This window comes from Cherax quadricarinatus, chromosome 34 (genome assembly GCF_038502225.1).
Source record: "Cherax quadricarinatus isolate ZL_2023a chromosome 34, ASM3850222v1, whole genome shotgun sequence".
NCBI classification, from domain to species: domain Eukaryota; kingdom Metazoa; phylum Arthropoda; class Malacostraca; order Decapoda; family Parastacidae; genus Cherax; species Cherax quadricarinatus.
The window spans coordinates 17,348,047-17,372,050 of record NC_091325.1 but is presented as its reverse complement, the minus strand read 5'-3'; the positions used below and the strand labels follow the sequence as shown (position 1 = coordinate 17,372,050).

The 24,004-nt window shown below is 39.3% G+C and overlaps 1 protein-coding gene across 1 annotated transcript in view; it reads left to right on the top strand.

Moving 5' to 3' along the window:
- Window positions 1-24,004, top strand: part of LOC128693791 (nitric oxide synthase, salivary gland-like) — a 71,701-nt gene that overhangs the window by 43,415 nt on the left and 4,282 nt on the right. Inside the window, exons 14-24 of the mRNA XM_053783668.2 lie at window positions 64-99; window positions 3,819-3,980; window positions 4,859-5,033; window positions 6,811-6,928; window positions 15,235-15,313; window positions 16,981-17,165; window positions 18,378-18,541; window positions 20,579-20,789; window positions 21,485-21,572; window positions 21,907-22,031; window positions 23,469-23,611. Coding sequence (XP_053639643.2) covers window positions 64-99; window positions 3,819-3,980; window positions 4,859-5,033; window positions 6,811-6,928; window positions 15,235-15,313; window positions 16,981-17,165; window positions 18,378-18,541; window positions 20,579-20,789; window positions 21,485-21,572; window positions 21,907-22,031; window positions 23,469-23,611 — 1,486 coding nt within the window. The remainder of the gene's footprint in view (window positions 1-63; window positions 100-3,818; window positions 3,981-4,858; window positions 5,034-6,810; window positions 6,929-15,234; window positions 15,314-16,980; window positions 17,166-18,377; window positions 18,542-20,578; window positions 20,790-21,484; window positions 21,573-21,906; window positions 22,032-23,468; window positions 23,612-24,004) is intronic.

Here is a 24,004-nt window from a genome sequence, read left to right as displayed (position 1 = left end):
ACTTTGTTAATATTATCTTAATATTCATAAGCGTATTTTAAAATATTGAATTATTTTTCACAGGATTACCTTCCATGAAGACTACAACCGTTACAAAAAGTAAGTAATATCCCTGAATTTTTTCATTGTATTTCATTAATGTGAATAATACTCTTATAGTTCGTGATTTTTTCTTCGAAAACAAAAATAATAATTTGCACATTTTATTGATTTTTTTGAAGTTTAATGTGGTTTTTTGTACATTTTCGGGGCTTAATTAATGAGGCGTTTATTACGGTTACGTTTCGTTCTCCAGGAGATTCAGTCCTATAAAAACAATACAAGAACACAGAAGGTATGTGAAGGAAATATGGTGAGGTACTGGGAGTAAAAACATAAGCACTGAAGTATGCCTATCTGTTAATGTTAGTAATAAGAGTAGCAATTGTAGTAGGAGTAATAGTAATAGTAGTAGTAGTAGCATTAGATGCAGCAGTAGTGGTAGTAGTAACAGTAGTGCAAGCTGTAGTAGTAATAGAAATAATTGTACAAACAGTAGTAGTAGTAGTAGTAGCAGTAATACTAATAGTGGCAGTAGTAGTATCAGCAGCAGTAGCAGCAACAACAGCAGTAGTAGTAGTAGTAGTAATAACAGTAGTAGTAATAGAAGTAGTAATAGAAATAGTAGCAGTAATAGTAAAGGTGACTCGTCGGGTTATGGCTGCAGGATTTATAGTTGTAAAGAGGATTCTTGCAAATATTTTAGAGATAACAAAGCTGGTTTTGTTCTGTGTAACTGTGTCAGAAAGAGAGATTAATAACGCTCTAAGATATCCTCATTTGCAGGTATCTGGCTCCTTAATCAATAATTGGACATTGTTCCACTTCATCAAGTGACTGGTGGCATTCCGGTACTGCACACATGTATGATTCTAGTTGTTACATTTGCATGAGTAGAGGTGTCCTCTTAGACCTGTTTCTAGATATCGCACTGTTTGGCAGTATTAGAGTACATCTTGTCACAGCCTTTGATATGGTTCAGGGTTTTCGTCTTTAATTCTGATGAGGTCTTCAGTGGATGTGCTGGTTATGTATGTAAATTTTAGCATTGCCTTATGCGAGAATTTTGGAGACGTTCAGGACAACTTGGGTGTTTAAAAGGATGATAATGCTGTCAAAGTGGTGTCAGCGCATGAAGACGGTAATGCTAAAGAACAAAAAGGCACAATACCGTGACTTGAACAACACACAAATAACCCGCACATCGGAGACAGGAGCTTCCGACGACGTTTCGGCCCAACTTGGACCATTTACACAGTCACACTAACAAAACAAATGAGGAAGCCAGTTAATATAGGCGAGCGGGACAAGGACGGGAACAAGAAAGGGAGAAGAGGAAGTAGTACATAAATTGTATACAATTCCGACAGAAGAATTAAACAGATGTGCAACGTCTGGGTATTTTTATTTGTAAACGTTTCACCAACCAGTGGCTTTATCAATACAATACAGGAACATAATCTGAAGAATTATATACAAAAGATGAGGTAATCAGTCCCTCTGCCTTAGAGCTGGTGAAGAGCACTGTAGTCTTGAAGGAACACTATGTCCTTGACTTAAGAAATCGTAATGACACGATTGCAAATAAACTATTGTCATAGAGTCTTGTATGGAGTAGACTCTATTGATGGACTAATTATATTGATAAAGCCACTGGATGGCAAAACGTCTACAAATAAAGACACCCAGATGTTGCACATGTGTTTAATTCTTCAGAAGAGGAAGTAATGGTAGTGGTAAAGTTGGTAGTGGAAGCAGAAGTAGGAGGAATAATGGTAGTATAAAGTAGAAAACGCAGTTTAATGAAGGGTGAAAGAAATGAAGAGTGAAGGGAGGGAATAGTAAACGTAGTAGCAATAGTAGAGGAATGGAGGGGATGACGTAGTAGAAGTAGAATTGGGGGTCAGTCTAAGGACAAGTAAAAGGAGCACTGCAGGAGAGCTAAGGACGCACAAGGGGTAGGGCCAAAAACGTAGGGGAAGAGGAAAACTGACTAACAGGACACACTGGGTAGAAGAAAGTAAAAGAAAAGAAGGGGAAAAAATAGGAAAGGAGAAGAGTAAGGAAAGGAGAAGAAAGGATCAGGTTAAGTCACGAGTGTTCCGAAGTTTGGAGCATTTGATAATGTAATGAGAAAGGATGGCATCTACAGAGACAAAACCAGGACCAAGATTCATGCAAGGAAAGTTGTGTATAAGGGAGGATTCAACAAGACGGCGACTGTGAAAGCTAGAAGTTGTGAAGACAGATTTAGAAGAGGACCAGTCAATAGGATGACTGTGATCTCTAACTTGACAGAAAAGAGCATTATTAGTGTCGGCGAGCCTAACACTTCTTTTGTGTTCTTTGAGTCTGTCAGAAAGAGAGAAACCAGTCTCTCCTAAGTAGTAAAGAGGACAAGAGGAGTATGAAATGGAGTAGACACCAGGGGCATCTATAACTGGAGGAGAAGTACGAACTAGATTACTTCGAAGGGTGTCAGTTTGGCGAAAAGTAAGTTTAATATCTAAGGAACGGAGAGGGTTGTTGAGATTAGAAAGACTGGAAATATAGGGAAGACAGAGAACAGGATATTTCACAGGAGGAGGGAGTTTGGAGAGAAGAAAGTCCGTTTGGCACGTGAGAAGACAGAGTTTATGAAATCGGAAGAGTAGCCAAGACGAGAGATTTAATTATGAAGAATGGAAATTTCTGATTCAAGGAAGAGCACAGAGATAGAGAGAGAGAGACAAAAAAAAGAAAACTTTTCTTGTGCCACTAAACTACTCTTTCTACTTTATACTACAACTATTTCTTCTACTATTACTTCCACTATCTACCTTACCACTGCCACTACTTCCCATTCTTCCTCTCTTGTTCCTGTCCTTGTCCCTCTCGCCTATATATGCTGGTTCCTTCACTCTTTTCTCCCTGGAGGTGTTCAACTCACCTCCAGAGATTTTTCTGAGTCGTTCTGATAATTGGGCTGCGGCCTGAGTACCAGGAATAACTCATATGGAGTTGAGAGAGTCATTGTGCCCTTGTCATAAGGCTGACCCAGCAATAGGGCTGTAAACGATACTCCACTTGACCTGGAGAAGGCTCACAGCGCCTTTGTTATAGGGGTGCCCTAGCCATAGGGCTCTAAATAGTACTCCACTTGACAGGAATGTTCACCTTGCCTCTGCCATAGGACTGTAAGTGGTACATCACTTGTACCATCTTGTACACTCCTTCAGGAGTCACTGCCGGGTCACCACACGGAGAAGACCTGGGCCAGGACCCGTCCTGGCAAAGCTACATGAACATGAACTCTTTTCTGTTAGTGTGACTTTGTAAATAGTCCAAGTTGGAGCGAAACGTCGTCGTAAGCTCATCTTTCTCCTATTTGAGCGTTATTTGTGTATGGTAATGTTATCAAGTGGTGTCAGCGCAAAGAGGTGATAATGTACAATTTCTGGCTTTTTCATGAGTTTATGCTACAAATGAAAAAGAAACAAAAATTCAGTATAAGCGATCTTTTATTGACAACGTGTCGTCCACAATTCAGCATAACATGATCCTTTATTGACAACGTATTGCCCACACAGAGGACTTTATCAAATTACAAACAGCTCTGTTTGTGACTTGATAAAGCCCTCTGTGAGGGTTTTACTTGGTGTCGTTATGCCCAGTGTCAGGAACGGTCAAGTGTTAACAAATTATGTTTATTTGTTTATAACTAACATTAAAAAAAATCTCGCTTGATTTTAGAAACTCTTCAGCTAAGTCAGGTAAACTATATTTTTTTTTCTCTTCAGCAACGTGCTCGACGACAGTGTAGGCAACTTGAAGGGGAAGGAGACAAATGATCAGAAGATGAGCGGGTTTGCCAGACTTCTGCGTAGGCTGGGACGGCGTCAGGATTCTCAACAGGACCTGGGGAGCAGAACTCTAGTCTACAGCACTTCCAGTGGCTTCAAGTGAGTACTTCTGACTGCCTTCCTTGTCACCCATTTTCCATACTCTCGTGTAACTAATACATTACCAAAAAATTTTTCTTCTGCCAGTAATAGTAACGTCCGGCATAATTATAGTTATTTTACTTCTAATGTTGTCACAATTTCACTGGCATTTTCTTCTGACGTTTGTATTTTACTAACAAATCCTCGTAAACATAAGTCATTAATGTATTTATTATAATTCTCCTCTGCTGTATTGACATTGTCACCTTCAATCTAAACCGTCAATCTGAATCTAAAGTGAAAGAAGAATGGAAGAAAATGGAAGTGGAGATAGTGCTACATCCAATGGAAATTTAAAAAAAAATTGTGAACGAGTTAATGAAGATGGGACACCACGAGCAAGACTGTTTCCATAGCTACGAGGAGGAGTAACAAATATATACACAAATATCCAGCACATAGGAGAGAGAAGCTTAAGATGACGTTTCGGTCCGACTTGGACCATTAACAAGTCACACCACATGTTTTTGGTAAATGCTCCAAGTAAGACCGAAACGTCAGTGTGGGATATCTGTGTATTGTTCTAGACACGGTATTGTGCCTCTTGTTCTTTACAAATAGATAATTACGAGGCTACAGTGGTAACAGTATCCAAGCCTGTGTCAGCTTGGGTTAGTCTTTGAAATATACACTCTGATTCTCTTTCCAATCTCAAGAAAGTCGCTCCACCTAACTAGTGATCCAGCGTCATCAAGTTGACACACTACCTGGGTACCTCAAGTGTAGGCTGACGTACTTCCACTTCCACTTGATGACTACGCAAATTGCATTTTAACGCGCTTGTCTATTGACTTTTGTGTGCTGAGTCGTGGGTCTGATACAATACTTGGCATCAGATTCGCTGTCTTCGCCTTGGGGTCCAGTAACTATAAAGACTTCTGCGCCTTCGGCAAGTACGTGGACCGTCTACTGCATCAGTCAGGAGGACAGCGCCTGCTGAGCCTGGCCTGCGGGGATGAACTTGACAATCAAGAACTCGCCTTCCAAAATTGGTCCTCTGAGGCATTTAAGGTAAGCCAAGCTAATAGTGTACTTAATTTACACAAATGTTCAGATCACTGGCACAACAAATGATGCACACTTGTTCAGGAGAGGGCTAGTTAGGTGTACACCTAATCTACACACAGGTGCTCACTCTAATTATATTCATGTGAGGCTCTGATCACATCTGGATCATTCAGTGTAAGGAGTAGTGGAGGCTCGATACTCCGTCCGCTATTAGCGGATCAGTCACACGGGTGCTCAGGGGTAGGATTAGATACTGAGATACATAACCCACACAGGTGTTTATTGCAGATCTACTTAATGGTGTATTTCGTTAATGTTACTCATTTTTTCATTATTATATTTCCAAATCTGAGCTAAAATGTCTTTCAGGAAAAGCGTCAAGAAAAGCTCAATTACTAAAACACTTTCGACACTTTTGCAACACGCAAATAACCAGCACATAGGAGAAAGAAACTTATGAAGACGTTTCGGATCGACTTGGATTATTAACTGATCACACACTAGTTAAGAGTCCAAGTAGGACTGAAACGTCGTTTCTTTCTCCTATGTGGGGGTTATTTGTGTATTGTTCCAGTCAAGTTTATTGTGGCTTTTAATCCTTTCTTGTGAAACAGTTTGATAGGCCTATTTTCAAAACTTTCCTATGCCCAGCAGGCTTCAATAGGCGAAATGCTTCGACGATAGACATACCCAATTGTTGGACATGTGTCTTGTTTATCTATTTGTCTGCAGTATATGCCATTAATATACCTGGAAAGTGTTTCGGGGGTCGGTCCATGTCCAAGCTTCATGATGGATCAGGCCCTAATCAATTAGGCTGTTACAGCTGGCCGCACGCAAACCGACGTACGAACCGCAACCCGGCTGGTCAGGTACTGACTTTAAGTGCCTGTCCAGCTCCCTCTTGAAGACAGCCAGGGGTCTATTGGTAATCCCCCTTATGTATGCTGGGAGATATATGACGACGCTTTACACACAACTGAACTGAACCATAAAGAAGATATATGAATGCATAAACACAACATGAGCTGTGTTCAAACATTTTTTTAATTATTAAATCAAATGTTATGGTATGTATCTGTGAATATATAATACACTTACAATATTATTTAATCCATATGGACTCATATTAGTAATTAAAGTATTCATGAATGGTTGTAAACAGATCAGTAATAATGGTAGGGTTACCCAGAAAATGGTTGATATATGGACACAGATACAACTAAAGTGGCATTTTATTGTAGCAAAGTTTCGCTTGACAAGCCTCCTGGAGACCGAAACATTGCCACAATAAAATGTCACAGTAGTTGCATCTGTGTCCATTTACCTAAACGAGTTATTAAGGTTGCATGCAACCTTACTGACTCTCGTTTAGTCGACAGGTTTCAAATCCAATATGCACTGACTGGTTTAAGTCTAATTTTAGATACTATAATTTTAGATACTATAAAAGTATAAGTAACTAGCAAAAACAGGTTACATGCAGTTGTAATGACCCACGTGTAGACGATAGACTGTAAATCTGATTAAATAATCAACCAATATTGTATTACTTTGGGTAGAGAATCAGAGAATCTCTTTGGAAAAGTGCACCAATGAATAATTTCCACCTGTGCAGATATTTCTATGAATATTATCATAATCTTTCTCAAGTAACATTGTTGTGTCAGGTGTCAGATAAAACCTGAAATATTACGTGTCAGGAGTCAGATGTAACTATCTCAAATAACGTTGTTGTTTGTCAGGTGTAACTTTTCCAAGTGATGTTGTTGTGCTTCAGGTGTCAGATGAGGAATTTGGTACTGGGGGCTGTCCTGTGGTTCAACTCAAGATCAACGAGTTGACAACTGATACTGTCAAGATGTCAACAGTCAGTCACTGCACCTCTCTCAAACAAGGTAGATACTGCAAGGGAATGATTTATATATATATATATATATATATATATATATATATATATATATATATATATATATATATATATATATATATATATATATATATATATATATATATATATATATATGCAATAAGATCACAAAAACAGGTGATTTCAAAATATGCAAAACAACCACTCTGAAAGAATAGAGAAATTCCAAGCGCTTTCGTGACTACTCACATTATCAAGGAACTATGAAAGTAAAGCATCCAAGGAAGCTATATAAGGGGTCCGGCCAGCACCTCACTATCAGATCCCACAACGGTTAAACACGTGACGCGCGGCGACCCAACTTGAATAGGTCCCTTGCACAACTCACCCCCAAGCTATTCTACCCAAGAAAATTTAAAAATTATTATTTGTCCAGTGTATTATTAAATTCTTCCCAAATTCTATTAATTATAAATGGATCTAATTTATATAAACCAAAGGAAATATTCATATTATTGTCAAAACTGCTTTTTATGAAACAAGATTCAATTATATTCCTGTCGACCATGGACTTGCTTGATACTACTTTCTCAACTTTTTGAAAATCAATTGGGTCGTTAAAATCTCTTACATGAATAAATAGAGCATTGGAATCTTGTCCAGTTCTAATGCTATATTTATGTTGTTTTAATCTTAGTTCGAGATTTTTACCAGTTTGACCGTAATAAACTTTATCGCAAATTTTACAAGGAATCTTATAGACACATCCATCAACATTTTGGGGGGAATTCTTTATCAAAAGTTTTTTCACTGTATCAAGATTTTTGAATACAACTTTAATATTAAAAGTCTTAAGAAGAGAAGGCATATCAACCAAGTTTTCATGGTAAGGGAGAACCAACATATTTTTAGTTGAATAAGGCTGGTTGTCCCTTTTTGGATTATAAAAAGTGTTTCTAGCAACTTTAAAAGATTTATATATATATATATATTTTGATATTTGTATCCTGAGTAGGTAGTAGGTTGGTAGACAGCAACCACCCAGGGAAGTACTACCGTCCTGCCAGATGACTGTGAAACAAAAACCTGTAATTGTTTTGCATGATGGTAGGATTGCTGGTTTCTTTTTCTGTCTCATAAACACGCTAAGATAACAGGGATATCTTGCTACTCCTACTAACACTTTGGTCACACTTCACAGACACGCACATGCATATATATATATACATACATCTAGGTTTTTCTCCTTTTTCTAAATAGCTCTTGTTCTTTTTTATTTCTTCTATTGTCCATGGGGAAGTGGAAAAGAATCTTTCCTCCGTAAGCCATGCGTGTCGTATGAGGCGACTAAAATGCCGGGAGCAATGGGCTAGTAACCCCTTCTCCTGTATACAATTACTAAAAAAGAGAAGAAGAAAAACTTTATAAAACTGGGTTGCTTAAATGTGCGTGGATGTAGTGCGGATGACAAGAAACAGATGATTGCTGATGTTATGAATGAAAAGAAGTTGGATGTCCTGGCCCTAAGCGAAACAAAGCTGAAGGGGGTAGGAGAGTTTCAGTGGGGGGAAATAAATGGGATTAAATCTGGAGTATCTGAGAGAGTTAGAGCAAAGGAAGGGGTAGCAGTAATGTTAAATGATCAGTTATGGAAGGAGAAAAGAGAATATGAATGTGTAAATTCAAGAATTATGTGGATTAAAGTAAAGGTTGGATGCGAGAAGTGGGTCATAATAAGCGTGTATGCACCTGGAGAAGAGAGGAATGCAGAGGAGAGAGAGAGATTTTGGGAGATGTTAAGTGAATGTATAGGAGCCTTTGAACCAAGTGAGAGAGTAATTGTGGTAGGGGACTTGAATGCTAAAGTAGGAGAAACTTTTAGAGAGGGTGTGGTAGGTAAGTTTGGGGTGCCAGGTGTAAATGATAATGGGAGCCCTTTGATTGAACTTTGTATAGAAAGGGGTTTAGTTATAGGTAATACATATTTTAAGAAAAAGAGGATAAATAAGTATACACGATATGATGTAGGGCGAAATGACAGTAGTTTGTTGGATTATGTATTGGTAGATAAAAGACTGTTGAGTAGACTTCAGGATGTACATGTTTATAGAGGGGCCACAGATATATCAGATCACTTTCTAGTTGTAGCTACACTGAGAGTAAAAGGTAGATGGGATACAAGGAGAATAGAAGCATCAGGGAAGAGAGAGGTGAAGGTTTATAAACTAAAAGAGGAGGCAGTTAGGGTAAGATATAAACAGCTATTGGAGGATAGATGGGCTAATGAGAGCATAGGCAATGGGGTCGAAGAGGTATGGGGTAGGTTTAAAAATGTAGTGTTAGAGTGTTCAGCAGAAGTTTGTGGTTACAGGAAAGTGGGTGCAGGAGGGAAGAGGAGCGATTGGTGGAATGATGATGTAAAGAGAGTAGTAAGGGAGAAAAAGTTAGCATATGAGAAGTTTTTACAAAGTAGAAGTGATGCAAGGAGGGAAGAGTATATGGAGAAAAAGAGAGAGGTTAAGAGAGTGGTGAAGCAATGTAAAAAGAGAGCAAATGAGAGAGTGGGTGAGATGTTATCAACAAATTTTGTTGAAAATAAGAAAAAGTTTTGGAGTGAGATTAACAAGTTAAGAAAGCCTAGAGAACAAATGGATTTGTCAGTTAAAAATAGGAGAGGAGAGTTATTAAATGGAGAGTTAGAGGTATTGGGAAGATGGAAGGAATATTTTGAGGAATTGTTAAATGTTGATGAAGATAGGGAAGCTGTGATTTCGTGTATAGGGCAAGGAGGAATAACATCTTGTAGGAGTGAGGAAGAGCCAGTTGTGAGTGTGGGGGAAGTTCGTGAGGCAGTAGGTAAAATGAAAGGGGGTAAGGCAGCCGGGATTGATGGGATAAAGATAGAAATGTTAAAAGCAGGTGGGGATATAGTTTTGGAGTGGTTGGTGCAATTGTTTAATAAATGTATGGAAGAGGGTAAGGTACCTAGGGATTGGCAGAGAGCATGCATAGTTCCTTTGTATAAAGGCAAAGGGGATAAAAGAGAGTGCAAAAATTATAGGGGGATAAGTCTGTTGAGTGTACCTGGTAAAGTGTATGGTAGAGTTATAATTGAAAGAATTAAGAGTAAGACGGAGAATAGGATAGCAGATGAACAAGGAGGCTTTAGGAAAGGTAGGGGGTGTGTGGACCAGGTGTTTACAGTGAAACATATAAGTGAACAGTATTTAGATAAGGCTAAAGAGGTCTTTGTGGCATTTATGGATTTGGAAAAGGCGTATGACAGGGTGGATAGGGGGGCAATGTGGCAGATGTTGCAAGTGTATGGTGTAGGAGGTAGGTTACTGAAAGCAGTGAAGAGTTTTTACGAGGATAGTGAGGCTCAAGTTAGAGTATGTAGGAAAGAGGGAAATTTTTTCCCAGTAAAAGTAGGCCTTAGACAAGGATGTGTGATGTCACCGTGGTTGTTTAATATATTTATAGATGGGGTTGTAAGAGAAGTAAATGCGAGGGTCTTGGCAAGAGGCGTGGAGTTAAAAGATAAAGAATCACACACAAAGTGGGAGTTGTCACAGCTGCTCTTTGCTGATGACACTGTGCTCTTGGGAGATTCTGAAGAGAAGTTGCAGAGATTGGTGGATGAATTTGGTAGGGTGTGCAAAAGAAGAAAATTAAAGGTGAATACAGGAAAGAGTAAGGTTATGAGGATAACAAAAAGATTAGGTGATGAAAGATTGAATATCAGATTGGAGGGAGAGAGTATGGAGGAGGTGAACGTATTCAGATATTTGGGAGTGGACGTGTCAGCGGATGGGTCTATGAAAGATGAGGTGAATCATAGAATTGATGAGGGAAAAAGAGTGAGTGGTGCACTTAGGAGTCTGTGGAGACAAAGAACTTTGTCCTTGGAGGCAAAGAGGGGAATGTATGAGAGTATAGTTTTACCAACGCTCTTATATGGGTGTGAAGCGTGGGTGATGAATGTTGCAGCGAGGAGAAGGCTGGAGGCAGTGGAGATGTCATGTCTGAGGGCAATGTGTGGTGTGAATATAATGCAGAGAATTCGTAGTTTGGAAGTTAGGAGGAGGTGCGGGATTACCAAAACTGTTGTCCAGAGGGCTGAGGAAGGGTTGTTGAGGTGGTTCGGACATGTAGAGAGAATGGAGCGAAACAGAATGACTTCAAGAGTGTATCAGTCTGTAGTGGAAGGAAGGCGGGGTAGGGGTCGGCCTAGGAAGGGTTGGAGGGAGGGGGTAAAGGAGGTTTTGTGTGCGAGGGGCTTGGACTTCCAGCAGGCATGCTTGAGCGTGTTTGATAGGAGTGAATGGAGACAAATGGTTTTTAATACTTGACGTGCTGTTGGAGTGTGAGCAAAGTAACATTTATGAAGGGATTCAGGGAAACCGGCAGGCCGGACTTGAGTCCTGGAGATGGGAAGTACAGTGCCTGCACTCTGAAGGAGGGGTGTTAATGTTGCAGTTTAAAAACTGTAGTGTAAAGCACCCTTCTGGCAAGACAGTGATGGAGTGAATGATGGTGAAAGTTTTTCTTTTTCGGGCCACCCTGCCTTGGTGGGAATCGGCCGGTGTGATAATAAATAAAAAATAAATATATATATATATATATATATATATATATATATATATATATATATATATATATATATATATATATATATATATATATACATATATATATATATACATATATATACATATATATATATATATATATATATATATATATATATATATATTTATATATATATATATAAATATATATATATATATATATATATATATATATATATATATATATATATATATATATATATATATATATATATATATTATATGATGGGGTCCACCTCTGGTGTAAATTGTGGGACCCATAGCCTCGGAGAAGTGGATAAAAAGGCTTCAAGGAAGAATATTTGGATTTCTTCCTGAAGCCATTTGAATATTCCACTTCCCCTACCACCCCATCTTTTAAACTATTTTTTTTTACCAATAGGAATATTTTATTACATAATATGGCACAGAAGATTTAAGAGATACATTGTTGATATAAAGGTGGCATATATATATATATATATATATATATATATATATATATATATATATATATATATATATATATATATATATATATATATACATGTTGTTACGTGTGTATCACCGATTATAAGGCGAAAATCTCATCCAGCTCCTCAGAGCTGGGGCGTGTGCCCAAAATGCAGCATGCATTACCCCTTTGAACAGCCGCGCTGAGCCGCTGGAACAGAAAACTAGCTGCCCTGGGATCCCTAGTTACCCTGATGAGTCTTTTTCCCAGCTCCTTAAGGAAATTAGATGCACTCTTTCCCCATGAGCCAAGGGTCTCTGAGCCTATAGGAACAAACATATAATGATGGGCAAGTTCTCCATATTTTCTAGACTTTTGGGACTCCCTAAAGCTGGCAGCTGCCCCTCCTACCTCCCTGGTGTATTGGAGATAGGTATCAGCCAAGGTAGATGCACATGTATAGTCCCACACCACCTGCTTCCCATCTGTCCAGGCTTGAAGGGTGATACCATCTGGACGCTTCTGGCTGCCATCAGATCTGCATAGTTGGGGTGGCTCCCTTACTGCTGGGCATCCAGCTGTTGTGAGGCTCCTCTTGATAATGTTATTAACCTCCTCATGTCTTGCAATCTTTCCCTCGGATTTACGGCACACAAGACCATGGTACCCGAATCGGTCTGCTGCTTCACTGCCACAAATACACCTGTGTTCGGCGAGAATAGGGGCGGCAAGTCGAAGGGCAACACCGATGCGGATGGTCTGTGGGTCGAGGCGTGTGCCAAGGCTGGAGTTGGGAACAGCCAACAGAAAGTCCCCAGCATGAGGGGCTCTCACTGCCAGCAGGCGGGCTCTATCCTTCCCTGACACACTCTGAAGCATCGTTGAGGCTATATTTTCCACTATTGGACCATCCCAGTGCGATTGTTTGTAGTTGTTGGGGGGAGCAGGTCTGGTATATATATATATATATATATATATATATATATATATATATATATATATATATATATATATATATATATATATATATATATATCTTTCTTTCAACACACCGGCCGTATCCCACCGAGGCGGGGTGGCCCAAAAGGAAAAACAAAAGTTTCTCCTTTCATATTTAGTAATATATACAGGAGAAGGGGTTACTAGCCCCCCGCTCCCGGCATTCCAGTCGCCTCTTACAACACGCATAGCTTACGGAGGAAGAATTCTGTTCCACTTCCCCATGGAGATAAGAGGAAATAAACAAGAAGAAGAGCTAGTAAGAAAATAGAAGAAAACCCAGAGGGGTGTGTATACATATGCTTGTACATGTATGTGTAGTGTGACCTAAGTGTAAGCAGAAGTAGCAAGACGTACCTGAAACCTTGCATGTTTATGAGACAGAAAAAGCACCAGCAATCCTACCATCGTGTAAAACAATTACAGGCTTACGTTTTACACTCACTTGGCAGGACGGTAGTACCTCCCTGGGCGGTTGCTGTCTACCAACCTACTACCTAGGATATATATATATATATATATATATATATATATATATATATATATATATATATATATATGTCGTGCCGAATATGTAAAACTTGTCAATTAGCAAGAACTCATTTAAAATTAAGTCCTTTCTAAAATTTTCTCTTATACGTTTAAAGATATATATTTTTCATTAATGTTAATGTAAAAATTTATAATTTTGCACCAAAAGGAACTTAGAAAACTTACCTAACCTTATTATAACAAGAACAATTTATTTTAGCCTAACCCAACTAAATATATTTTAGATTTGTTTACAATAATTTAATACCAAGCAAACACAGTGAAATATATTTTTTTCGTTAGGTTCAGAATGATTTTGGCGAAATTATTGCATACACAAATTTTCACTTGTCCTATATGGCAAGATGACCGTTGCTATTTAAGCCAAGATCGCAAGTTCTGCCTATTCGGCACGATATATATATATATATATATATATATATATATATATATATATATATATATATATATATATATATATATATATATATATATATATATATATATATATATATATATATATATTATTCACTTCCTTCTAAAATACTTGTCTTGATCTCTTATTTCCTTCTTCATTCAGATAATTAAAATAATGTTGCCAACAGTATTATTGATATCTTTATTTTGTATAATTGTTATATAACTTCCTTTATTAATCACAACTTTTCTGAAATTATTTGTAAATTATACAGTCTATTTCCTGCGCCCTTTTCTCTATTATCTATTTCATATAAAATGCTCCTACGGGTAAAACAGTTATTAAATATAGTATATATAATCACATTCTAATTTTCAAATAAATTATGTATTTTTAAAAAGAAGTTCCACGATTGTTGAGTTCGTTTTATAGCTTCTTAAGAAGGGCATCTTGTTCTCAATGAAACCTTGATTTCGACATTTCGCCCAGTACCGGACTTTGTCGCGTGCGTGATCAAGTCTATTCCGGTCGAAATGTAGTAATGAAGATATCACTACAGTGTCTTTCTCACTGTTGAATAAAAAAGTCACAATACCGTGGCTGGAACAAATAGCCGAAAACTCGTATTTAGGAGAGACACCTTATAAGGACGTTTGGTTCCGTTTTGGACCATGGTCAAGTCACACCTAGAACGAGGAAAGTAGAAAAGGCCTGAAAATAATATGGTAGGGGTTTGACAATGCACTTTGACAGTTTGATTAAGACACATGTGCAACAGCTCGGTGAAACGTCTCGCTTATACAGTAGGCTTCTTCAGTCACATACAGGCTGAAGAAGCCTAATGGGTAGGTGAAACCTCTCAATCAACAATAAAGATATCCAGCTGTTGCTTAATATCTTGATCTTGTCGCTGCTGTAAACCATTTTCAACGTGCTTTGACGATGGGCAAGGGCGGATCGAAACGTCGTCTCGTCATAAAGTTCCTCTCCCAAGTGCAGAATTTTAGTAAACTCTTTAAGAACATAAGAACAAAAGAAAGGAGGAACTCTGCAGCACGTCTACCGGCCTTTTTCTACGATTGATTATTCTTACTCGTTATTATTAATTTTTCTAAAAATTTTCTTTTTATAAGGAGGAAGAGCTCTTTCCTATACCCTTTGGGGGTCTGAAATGGCTGTTATACCTTCACATATAAGAAAAATAAGAAAGGAGGTATACTGCAGTAGGTCTACCAGCCCATATTTGACAGATCCTTCACAAACCCATACCCAATAAACTATTTCCCACTAGCTGTGGGCTCACACTATCCTTCATTTTACAGGTCTGTCTCAGCTATATGCGAGGAAGGTACAAAGCTTCACAGTCTTGGACTCTAAGTTTCTCCACGAGGACGGAGACAGGTAAGCTTAACTTGCAGCATAATGGTGGATATGATAATGGCATACAATACGGACAAGTTGATAAGTAAGACACATATACGTCAGCGATAGACTGATTACATCGTCTGTACTTCTCTACTGCTTCTGCTGACTCCTCTGTACTCGACAGGAGAAGCCTACTGTGTAGGTGAGACATTTTGGATAAAGATGGCAAACTGTTGCACATGTGTCTTACTTATCAACACGCAACATAACAGTTTAAGGTGAAAACTTGCAATACAATACCGGTAAGTTGTAGTTAAAAGTTCACGAGCAAAAACTTAGGACATTTTGTTTTAAAAACGTTGCCATCCTGGGATCTTGTTTACTCTGTCATGAAGTGAACAAGGTCTCAGGAATGAACCTTTTTCCGCAACAAAGTGCCCTGGGTGATTACTTAAGTGTCTTGAGTCACGAAATCGTATTGACACGATTGCAAACAAACCATACCACGGGCGGGGATAGAACCCGCGATCAGTGGTGCCTATGGTAACCTGGTGTAGAAATACACCTAGTTGGACGAATCTTATTGTGGGTAACTGGTCCAGTGGCTAACGCGACGGTCTGGAGTTTTGAGACTCTCTGATCGCGGGTTCTATTCCCGTCCTTGGTATGGTTTGCTTGCAATCGTGTCATTACGATTTCGTGAGTCATGTTAACGGCTTTGAGGGGACTTGAGCTAGAGTTCGTCACGGCCACGCTAGCTGGAGATTCGTCTGTAAAAACTTGCATTTGTGGTCACAGTGGTGCCTATGCTAACCTTCCTATGGTGTAGAAATATACCTAGTTGGACGAATCTTATTGTGGCTAGCTGGTCCAGTGCCTAACGCGACGGTCTGGAGTTTTGAGACTCTCTGACCGAGGGTTCTATCCCCACCCGTGGTATGGTTTAAGTATCTTGAGGTTATATTAGGTAATATTCGTCAGGAAACAGGACAAGTGCTTCCTGACGCGGGTCTTAGTCATATGATGACCCGTAGCTGAAGCTCTAGGCCATCTGATCGAGGCCTTCCACTGGCTTACCCATCCACCTCTATAAAAATTATTAGTAGTAATTTTACGAGTTTTGAACCACATAAAAGCTTATAAGGAGAGGAAGTTCAGGTCACAGTTAAACAGCAGCTGGAATTCTCGAAAAACAAAAATGTTAACTTTAAAGAAACCAGAGCTTTCTTTAGAGATTAAAATGCAGTCCCTTCGAGGAGCTGGAGCTTCTAGTAGGTATGACACTAATTTTATTTAACCACGTTAACATTCAGTTAGCATATGAACGTGTTGAGGCCAGTAGGCCTGCTGTAGTGCTCCGTCTTATATTCTTATGCAACGTGCTTCACACAAGTTGTCACCATACACCAACATGTCACAAACATGTAAGTAGGTCACCAAGGATATGGCGACGCATTAAGAGCACTTCAGCAGTAGTCTCAAAATATAATTTATATTTTAAAGGATCCTTGTCAATGGTCAGGACAAATCACACAAGAGGCAAGTACTTAAAGAGCGACAACAACAACAACAACAACAACAACAATAATAATAATAATAATAATAATAATAATAATAATAATAATAATAATAATAATAATAATAATAATAATAATAATAATAATAATAATAATAATAATAATCTGCTCCTTGACAACCTGCAGGTGGCTGCAGATGGTGGTAGTGGATGTGAGCAATGGTGACCTGCAGTACCAACCCGGGGATCACATTGGTCTCTTCCCTGCCAACAAGCCAGCCCTGGTCACTGCTATACTAGCTCGACTAATCCGCTACACTGACGTCGACTCATCCATCCAGATCTTTCTTCAGCGTCGACAGGGAGCCACAGGTATGGATCGTTCACAGAGCCTAACAAGATGGCTAAGTCACATGCAAATATTATATAAACCAGGGGTAGTACATTTCAAATAACAGACAAGCTGACAGATGTGAAGTAAAGTAAATCAGTCCCACCTCTCAGCCTGCAATGGACCGGCCTGTGGTCCAAGTCCTACATATGTGCTCTTGACATTATGCTTCCTCCTCGTCTTTTTTCCAGTTAATTGCACATTTCTGCCACGCTTAGACTTAAAAATTACTTCCTAACATTTCTGGGTGGAGGGAAGGGAAAAAGACAAGACAATGTGAGTGGTAAAACTAAAGAAAAGATAAGATTTGATGGGATTTTTAACACGAAGGGTTAGCCACCCAGGATAATCCATGAAAGTCAGTGCGTCATCGAGGACTTTGTCTTATTTCCATTGGGGTCCTTCAGTCTTGTCACCCAGGATGCGACCCACACTAGTCGACTAACACCTGTGTACCTACTTACTGTTAAGTGAACAGGGACAGCAGGTGTTAGGAAACATACCAAAGGGAGGGCATGTCTGGTCTGAGGGATCTGTATAAGGTTATTACAGACTTCGGAGCCCAGCACAGACAAGTTAGGTGTCGTTGCTTCCCTGTTCCGCCATAGAGCCATCAACCACCCACAGCTTCCAAAAAAAAAAAAGCTTTTAACTACGTTTCAGGCTGTTCTAAAATATTATCAAGCCCAACTTGATCCAGGATGGATCGAAATGTTTACAATATCCTATTACATTGCCGGTATTGTGAATTGCTCCAGTCACTGTATAATGAGTTTTAATGATTCTGTAAACAAATTAGTAAGTTCGTGAGCCAGGCTTTATTTTCTCTGAATTTATACTGATAATTTGCTATGTTCACGATCTCTCCAGATGTTCAACAAGTCTCTTCCTAGAAAGATTTTTCCTACAATTTTTTTCCTATGCTTGTTGATAATACTTGTCTTTAATACAATATATCATGTCTGCCTTCCTCTTTGTATTTTGGGACCACATTTTCTGATTTTTAGCAGTCCGGTCGTCAGTGTCTGTCTTGAGCTCAGCAGACGGAGGATCAAGCCTCCACAGCCTCTTGCGTTGAATAACCCATGTGAGTTTAGCGCTTAATATGAATTAAAAAAAGCTGCACAGAAGTTCTGCTGCTCCTCTCAGGTGTGCTGACAGGTGTGAATGTGTTAAGAGGTGTGTATTGACAGGTGTGTGCTGGGAGCCTCACCCACACCTGCCGGTGGCCAGCCTCCGTGAGCTGCTGTCACGATACCTGGACATCACCACACCTCCCACGCCCACCATGCTCCAGCTCTTGGCCGCCCACGCTAACAACAATCGGCAAGCATCTCGTCTCAATCAGCTGGCCACGGTATTTCACTTATCTCTCTTGGGGCATTGGCTAGGACCAGTGGGGGACTTGGACCTGCCTCGCATGGGCCAATAGTCCTGCTGCAGTATTCCTTCTTTCTTATGTACTTATATTATCTCCTGTATCCCTATCACAAGTTTCTCTCTGTTATCTATATCTTTCTTAATTACACTTCGTATTTTGTTCTTTGACCTATTATCATATATTATGCATTGTATTTATATTTTTTTGTCTCATTTGCATATTTAACATTTTTCATCTTTCTGGCGAGCAGTCATATAATATTCTGTACTTGATCTCTTCATCTCTCCTCTTTCTACTCACTTCTTTTCCACTGCTGTCTCACATATTTATAAAGAATAGCTGTGCAATTACAGGTGAGCTTCATATCAAAATCAAATATCAAATCAAAGTATACGCAATAAAATCACACTGAAAATAGTAATATTCCAAGCGATTTCGTGATTTCTCACATTATCAGAGGACTGTTCCGTGGTAATAAATTACAAAAACGGTTGCAATACTATAGTTGTACAAGAATGGTATACAATACCGACAAGATGAAATTAAGACACATGTGCAACATCTGGGTATCTTTATTGTAGGCGTTTCGCCATCCAGTGGCTTTATCAATACATGTATACCATTCTTGTACAACTTGTCAGACACTGCAACATCATGGAATCTTGATTCTGAGGACATGTACATAACCTTCACGACTACGACAACTACTACTACAACTAACCCATCTCATTGGGTAGGACCTACTTCCACTGGGGAATCCCGCCTACCAGTGACTATGCCCTCGTCTGCTACCCGTCCCATTTCCACCTGAAGTTAGTATACAAGCGTCAGGCGTCTTGCTTCTGCTTCAGAATCTCCACGACTATGGTGCTGTTCGCACCTACTCCTAGGTTGAGGGACTGATTACCTCATCTTCTGTACATAGTTCTACTATCTTCAAGTTATGTCCTAGAATTTGTATTGATAAAGCCGCTGGATGGAGAAACGTCTACAATAAAGATATCCAGATGTTGCATATGTGTCTTAATGCAATACTATACTTGACTGCAGTTATATTGCATATTACGATATCACCTGTTTTCTGTGATCTTATGACCTTGACAGGCCTATATATGGAAAAGTAATTTAATATTTCTTCAGAGCTCAAGAATGCCCTCAGAGTTCCGGGCTGCCTCTGTACTCCCGAGTATTGACACTTCAAGTTCTGTGCATTAATACTGGTGAGGTGCTCTTTATTCAAGTCACTGAAGCTACTCTCTCCTTATATTAATCCTGGTTACTACCTGTTTCCCAGGTGCTGCAAAATACTTGCGATTATAACACATCCCAGTTATTTCATTATTAATAATAATACAAAAATATCCTGAACGTTTCTTTATCCCTAAGAGAAAATGAACAGTAGATTTCACCCTTCCATGAGACTCTCTCTCTCTCTCTCTCTCTCTCTCTTACACACATCACCATAAGACTCTCTCACTTCATTATGAGACTCACATCATGTTACTCCCTCACATCACACACGAGTGCTGACGGCTGCCATGTAACTGTATTCCTCAGTGATGTTAAACTTAATGAGAGTGAAAACTGATTTGTTCCATTTGAAGAACGGAATGAAAAACTGAATTTGAACAAACTGAAATTTTAATACGTAGCAAAACCTGATTAATATTATCAAAGGTGGTCAAAATTCTATAGTAGCTGCTCTATCTTCCCTTCCTCCTTCACTATATTCCCTTCCTCCTTCACTGTCTTTCCTTCCTCCTTCATTATTTTTCCTTCCTTCTTCACTATCTTTCCTTCCTCACTATCTTCTCTTCCTCCTACACTACCTTCCTTCCTCCCTCACTATCTTTTCTTCCTCTATCACTATCTTCCTTCCTCCCTCACCATCTTTCCTTCCTCCCTAACTATCTTTTCTTTATCCCTCACTATCTTTCCTTTCTCCCTCACTATCTTCCCTTCCTCCCTCACTATCTTCCCTTCCCCCCTCACTATCTTCCTTTCCTCCCCTAGGACCAGGACGAGTACCGCCAGTGGAAATCGTGGCAGCACCCGAACCTCCTGGAGGTGCTGGAGGAGTTTCCCAGTGTGAAGGTCGAGGCCAAAGTTCTGGTGAGTGCCCTGCCACTTCTTCAGCCGAGGTACTACTCCATCAGCAGCTGTCCAGATCTCCACCCGGGAAGACTCCACCTCACCGTCGCCGGCCTCCAGTACCGTACCAGAGGTATGGATCACTAACTGCCTTAAATTCAGCATTAATTACTTAGAATGAGTTTGTAAACATGGAATCATGTTGACACACACCAGCGTAAGACGTGAGTTTCCTTCATGTGTACTCGTACCATCGTGGTGCAGGGGTACAAGTGTGTGAAAGTGTGGTGCATTTCACAGATACATCAGCGTTAAAGACTAATGCTGACAGTGTATACACATCAAGAAAAACATGCCCCTCAGAATTTAAACATATTGACAAAGTATTACCAGGTTGTGTAATAAATTGCTGCATTTCAAATTTTTTTATTAATTTTTACATGAATATTTAAACGTTCAAAATTATTCCAAATAAAGACATTAGTAAAACATACTATTTTTTATAAAGGTTTTCCTATAAAAAAAAAACATGCATGCGCTCATTAACTTTAAAATTTTAAATTATTCTGTGAGAGAATTTGTGAGATGTTGATCCAAATCCATCAACTAAAAATATAAGATATGATATTACCTTTATTTAGACTTATTTATAAAATCTAAATTTCTGGGTTTAAGAAATAAATGATAATCATATCACCACGAAATAGTAAGAAAAAGAAACAAATAGGCTACACAACAGGTGGCATAATAATTTATATAGAATAAACACCAACAGTCAGGCAGTAAATATTCTACATCAGTAGTTCAGTAATATTAACTTTGGTGCAGGTGGAGCCGGAGCGGTGCATCAGGGCGTTGCCACAGGGTTCCTGAAGAAGGTTCAAGTTGGCAGTAACGTAGAGCTCTTCCACAGAAGGTGAGTGACTCTTTCAAATACCACAAGCTCTGCTTTGCTACCGACTCTGTGTCACTGGTCTGCCATGAGTTATGGCTGTTTCTCTGTATGATCACTTTATCGCATATTATATTTTCTTATGGTCTGTCTTGCGTCACTTTATAGGCATCAGCTTACTGAAAAAAAATTCAGGTTTTTAAATGTTCCTGGGGGAAAGGGATATGATCAATGTTGACATACAATGGTCTTGACCAATATCTTGGTCAAGAGCCCTTCAGCATCGAGACACATTATAGAGACTCTCATACGCAGCTTTTTGTCAGTACATTTGAACTAAGAATAAGTTCACTTGCAGTGCCACAAACTTCCACCTGCCAAAAGACCCTAAAGTGCCGGTGATGATGGTGGCGGCAGGTAGTGGGATAGCGCCCTTCCGAGGCTTCTGGCAACGCTACCACTACACTAAAACACAAAACAAAGGTGAGTGGGCATATATGAGCTTTGTTGGCAACACAGTAAATAAAAAGTCTCTGTACCAACCGTGGAAGTGTCGATTCTAGGGTACAGACTCTCGGGAACTTCTGTATATTAATCTTGTTGGACAATGTCAGTATTATTATTTTACATGACGAGTATTAAGATAAGATAAGATTTCGTTCGGATTTTTAACCCCGGAGGGTTAGCCACCCAGGATAACCCAAGAAAGTCAGTGCGTCATCGAGGACTGTCTAACTTATTTCCATTGGGGTCCTCAATCTTGTCCCCCAGGATGCGACCCACACCAGTCGACTAACACTCAGGTACCTATTTGCTGCTAGGTGAACAGGACAATAGGTGTAAGGAAACGTGTCGAAATGTTTCCACCCGCCGGGAATCGAACCCGGGGCCTCCGTGTGTGAAGCGGGAGCTTTAGCCACCAGGTAAGGTAACTTTGGAGAAAGACTGACTCTTGTCAGCAAACATTAGTGAAATATAAACTCTGGTTTCAGATTATATTCTAAGACTAACTAAGTAGAGTCAAACACAGTGTTGAGCCAAGCTTGACGAAGCTCTCGGAGAGCGAAACGTTGCGGCAATAAAACGTCACATTAGTTGTACATGTCTCCTCTAACCTAACACATTGTCGGTAATTCTGTTTACTTTATACCAGTATTTTAAAATAGATTGTTTTTCTTTTTTTTTTTTTTTTGCTATTATTAATCCTGCCTCGGTATTCAATGCAGCATAATTCGAAATATTTATCTATAAAAATTTACAATGTTTTTTTTTTTCTTTTGTGTACCTTGATTATTGTTAATGGGATCTTGATCCAGGGAACTGGATCTGCTTTTCACTTCCTTCGATCAAGCCTGATTGTTCCACATTCCTCAAGCACTATATGACTCCAAAGGTTTTAGCGCTTCCTTTTGGCTTACTTGTCTCTGCTTTAGGTATATACTGCTTCGTGGTTTTTCAGTAGTTAGGGTTTAAAGATAAGAAAAAGGTTTCTCTTTTGTAAGATAGTAATACTTTCAGGATGATAACATTGTAAGGATTACGACAGCATGACGGTAACAGTTCTGTCTGACTTACAATGCTCATGAAAAGAAGAGAAAATGCAGGGTACACTAACGTATGAGAATGGGAATTTTGGGTTTGCCTTGCTTGAAAAAGAATATTGAATTTTTTTGTAACAATACTTACCTGTGACTGGCTTCGAAAGTGTTCCTATTCCAGTAGCCCAGACTGGAGCTTAAACTCTTACGAGATTAATAATGCTGGGATGGAATCAGTGCTCTGCAAAGTGATGAACCGAGTTATAAAATTACTAAGGTCAAACAACAGGATGGATTTAGCAATGGTGCAGCTTAACAATGCTGTGAGGTTAATAATGCTGTGAGTCTGACAATGCTGTGATGTTAATAATATTCTGTGCAGGAGTGGTGGGCGAGTTGGTGCTGTACTACGGATGCAGGACCCAGGCTGAGGACCTCTACGATGATGAGAAGTGGACCATGTTGCGTTCTGGAGCCCTCAGTAGAATACACCTGGCTCTCTCCAGACAACCCACAGTACCCAAGGTAATAAATACACTGGAGATTCTCCAGATTCTCCTCCACCACGATGCTGTGAACACTAACTCCAAGGCTGAGGGACTGATTACCTCATCTTTTGTATATAGTTCTACTGTCTTCCAATTATGTCCTAGAATCTGTATTGATAAAGCCACTGGATGGCGAAACGTCTACAATAAAGATATCCAGATATTGCACATGTGTCTTAACTTTCATATTGTCGGTATTTTATACCTTTCTTGCACAAGGCCTACTTTTACTGGGAAATAATTTCCCTCTTTCCTACATACTCTAACTTGAGCCTCACTATCCTCGTAAAAACTCTTCATTGCTTTCAGTAACCTACCTCCTACACCATACACCTGCAACATCTTCCACATTGCCCCCCTATCCACCCTG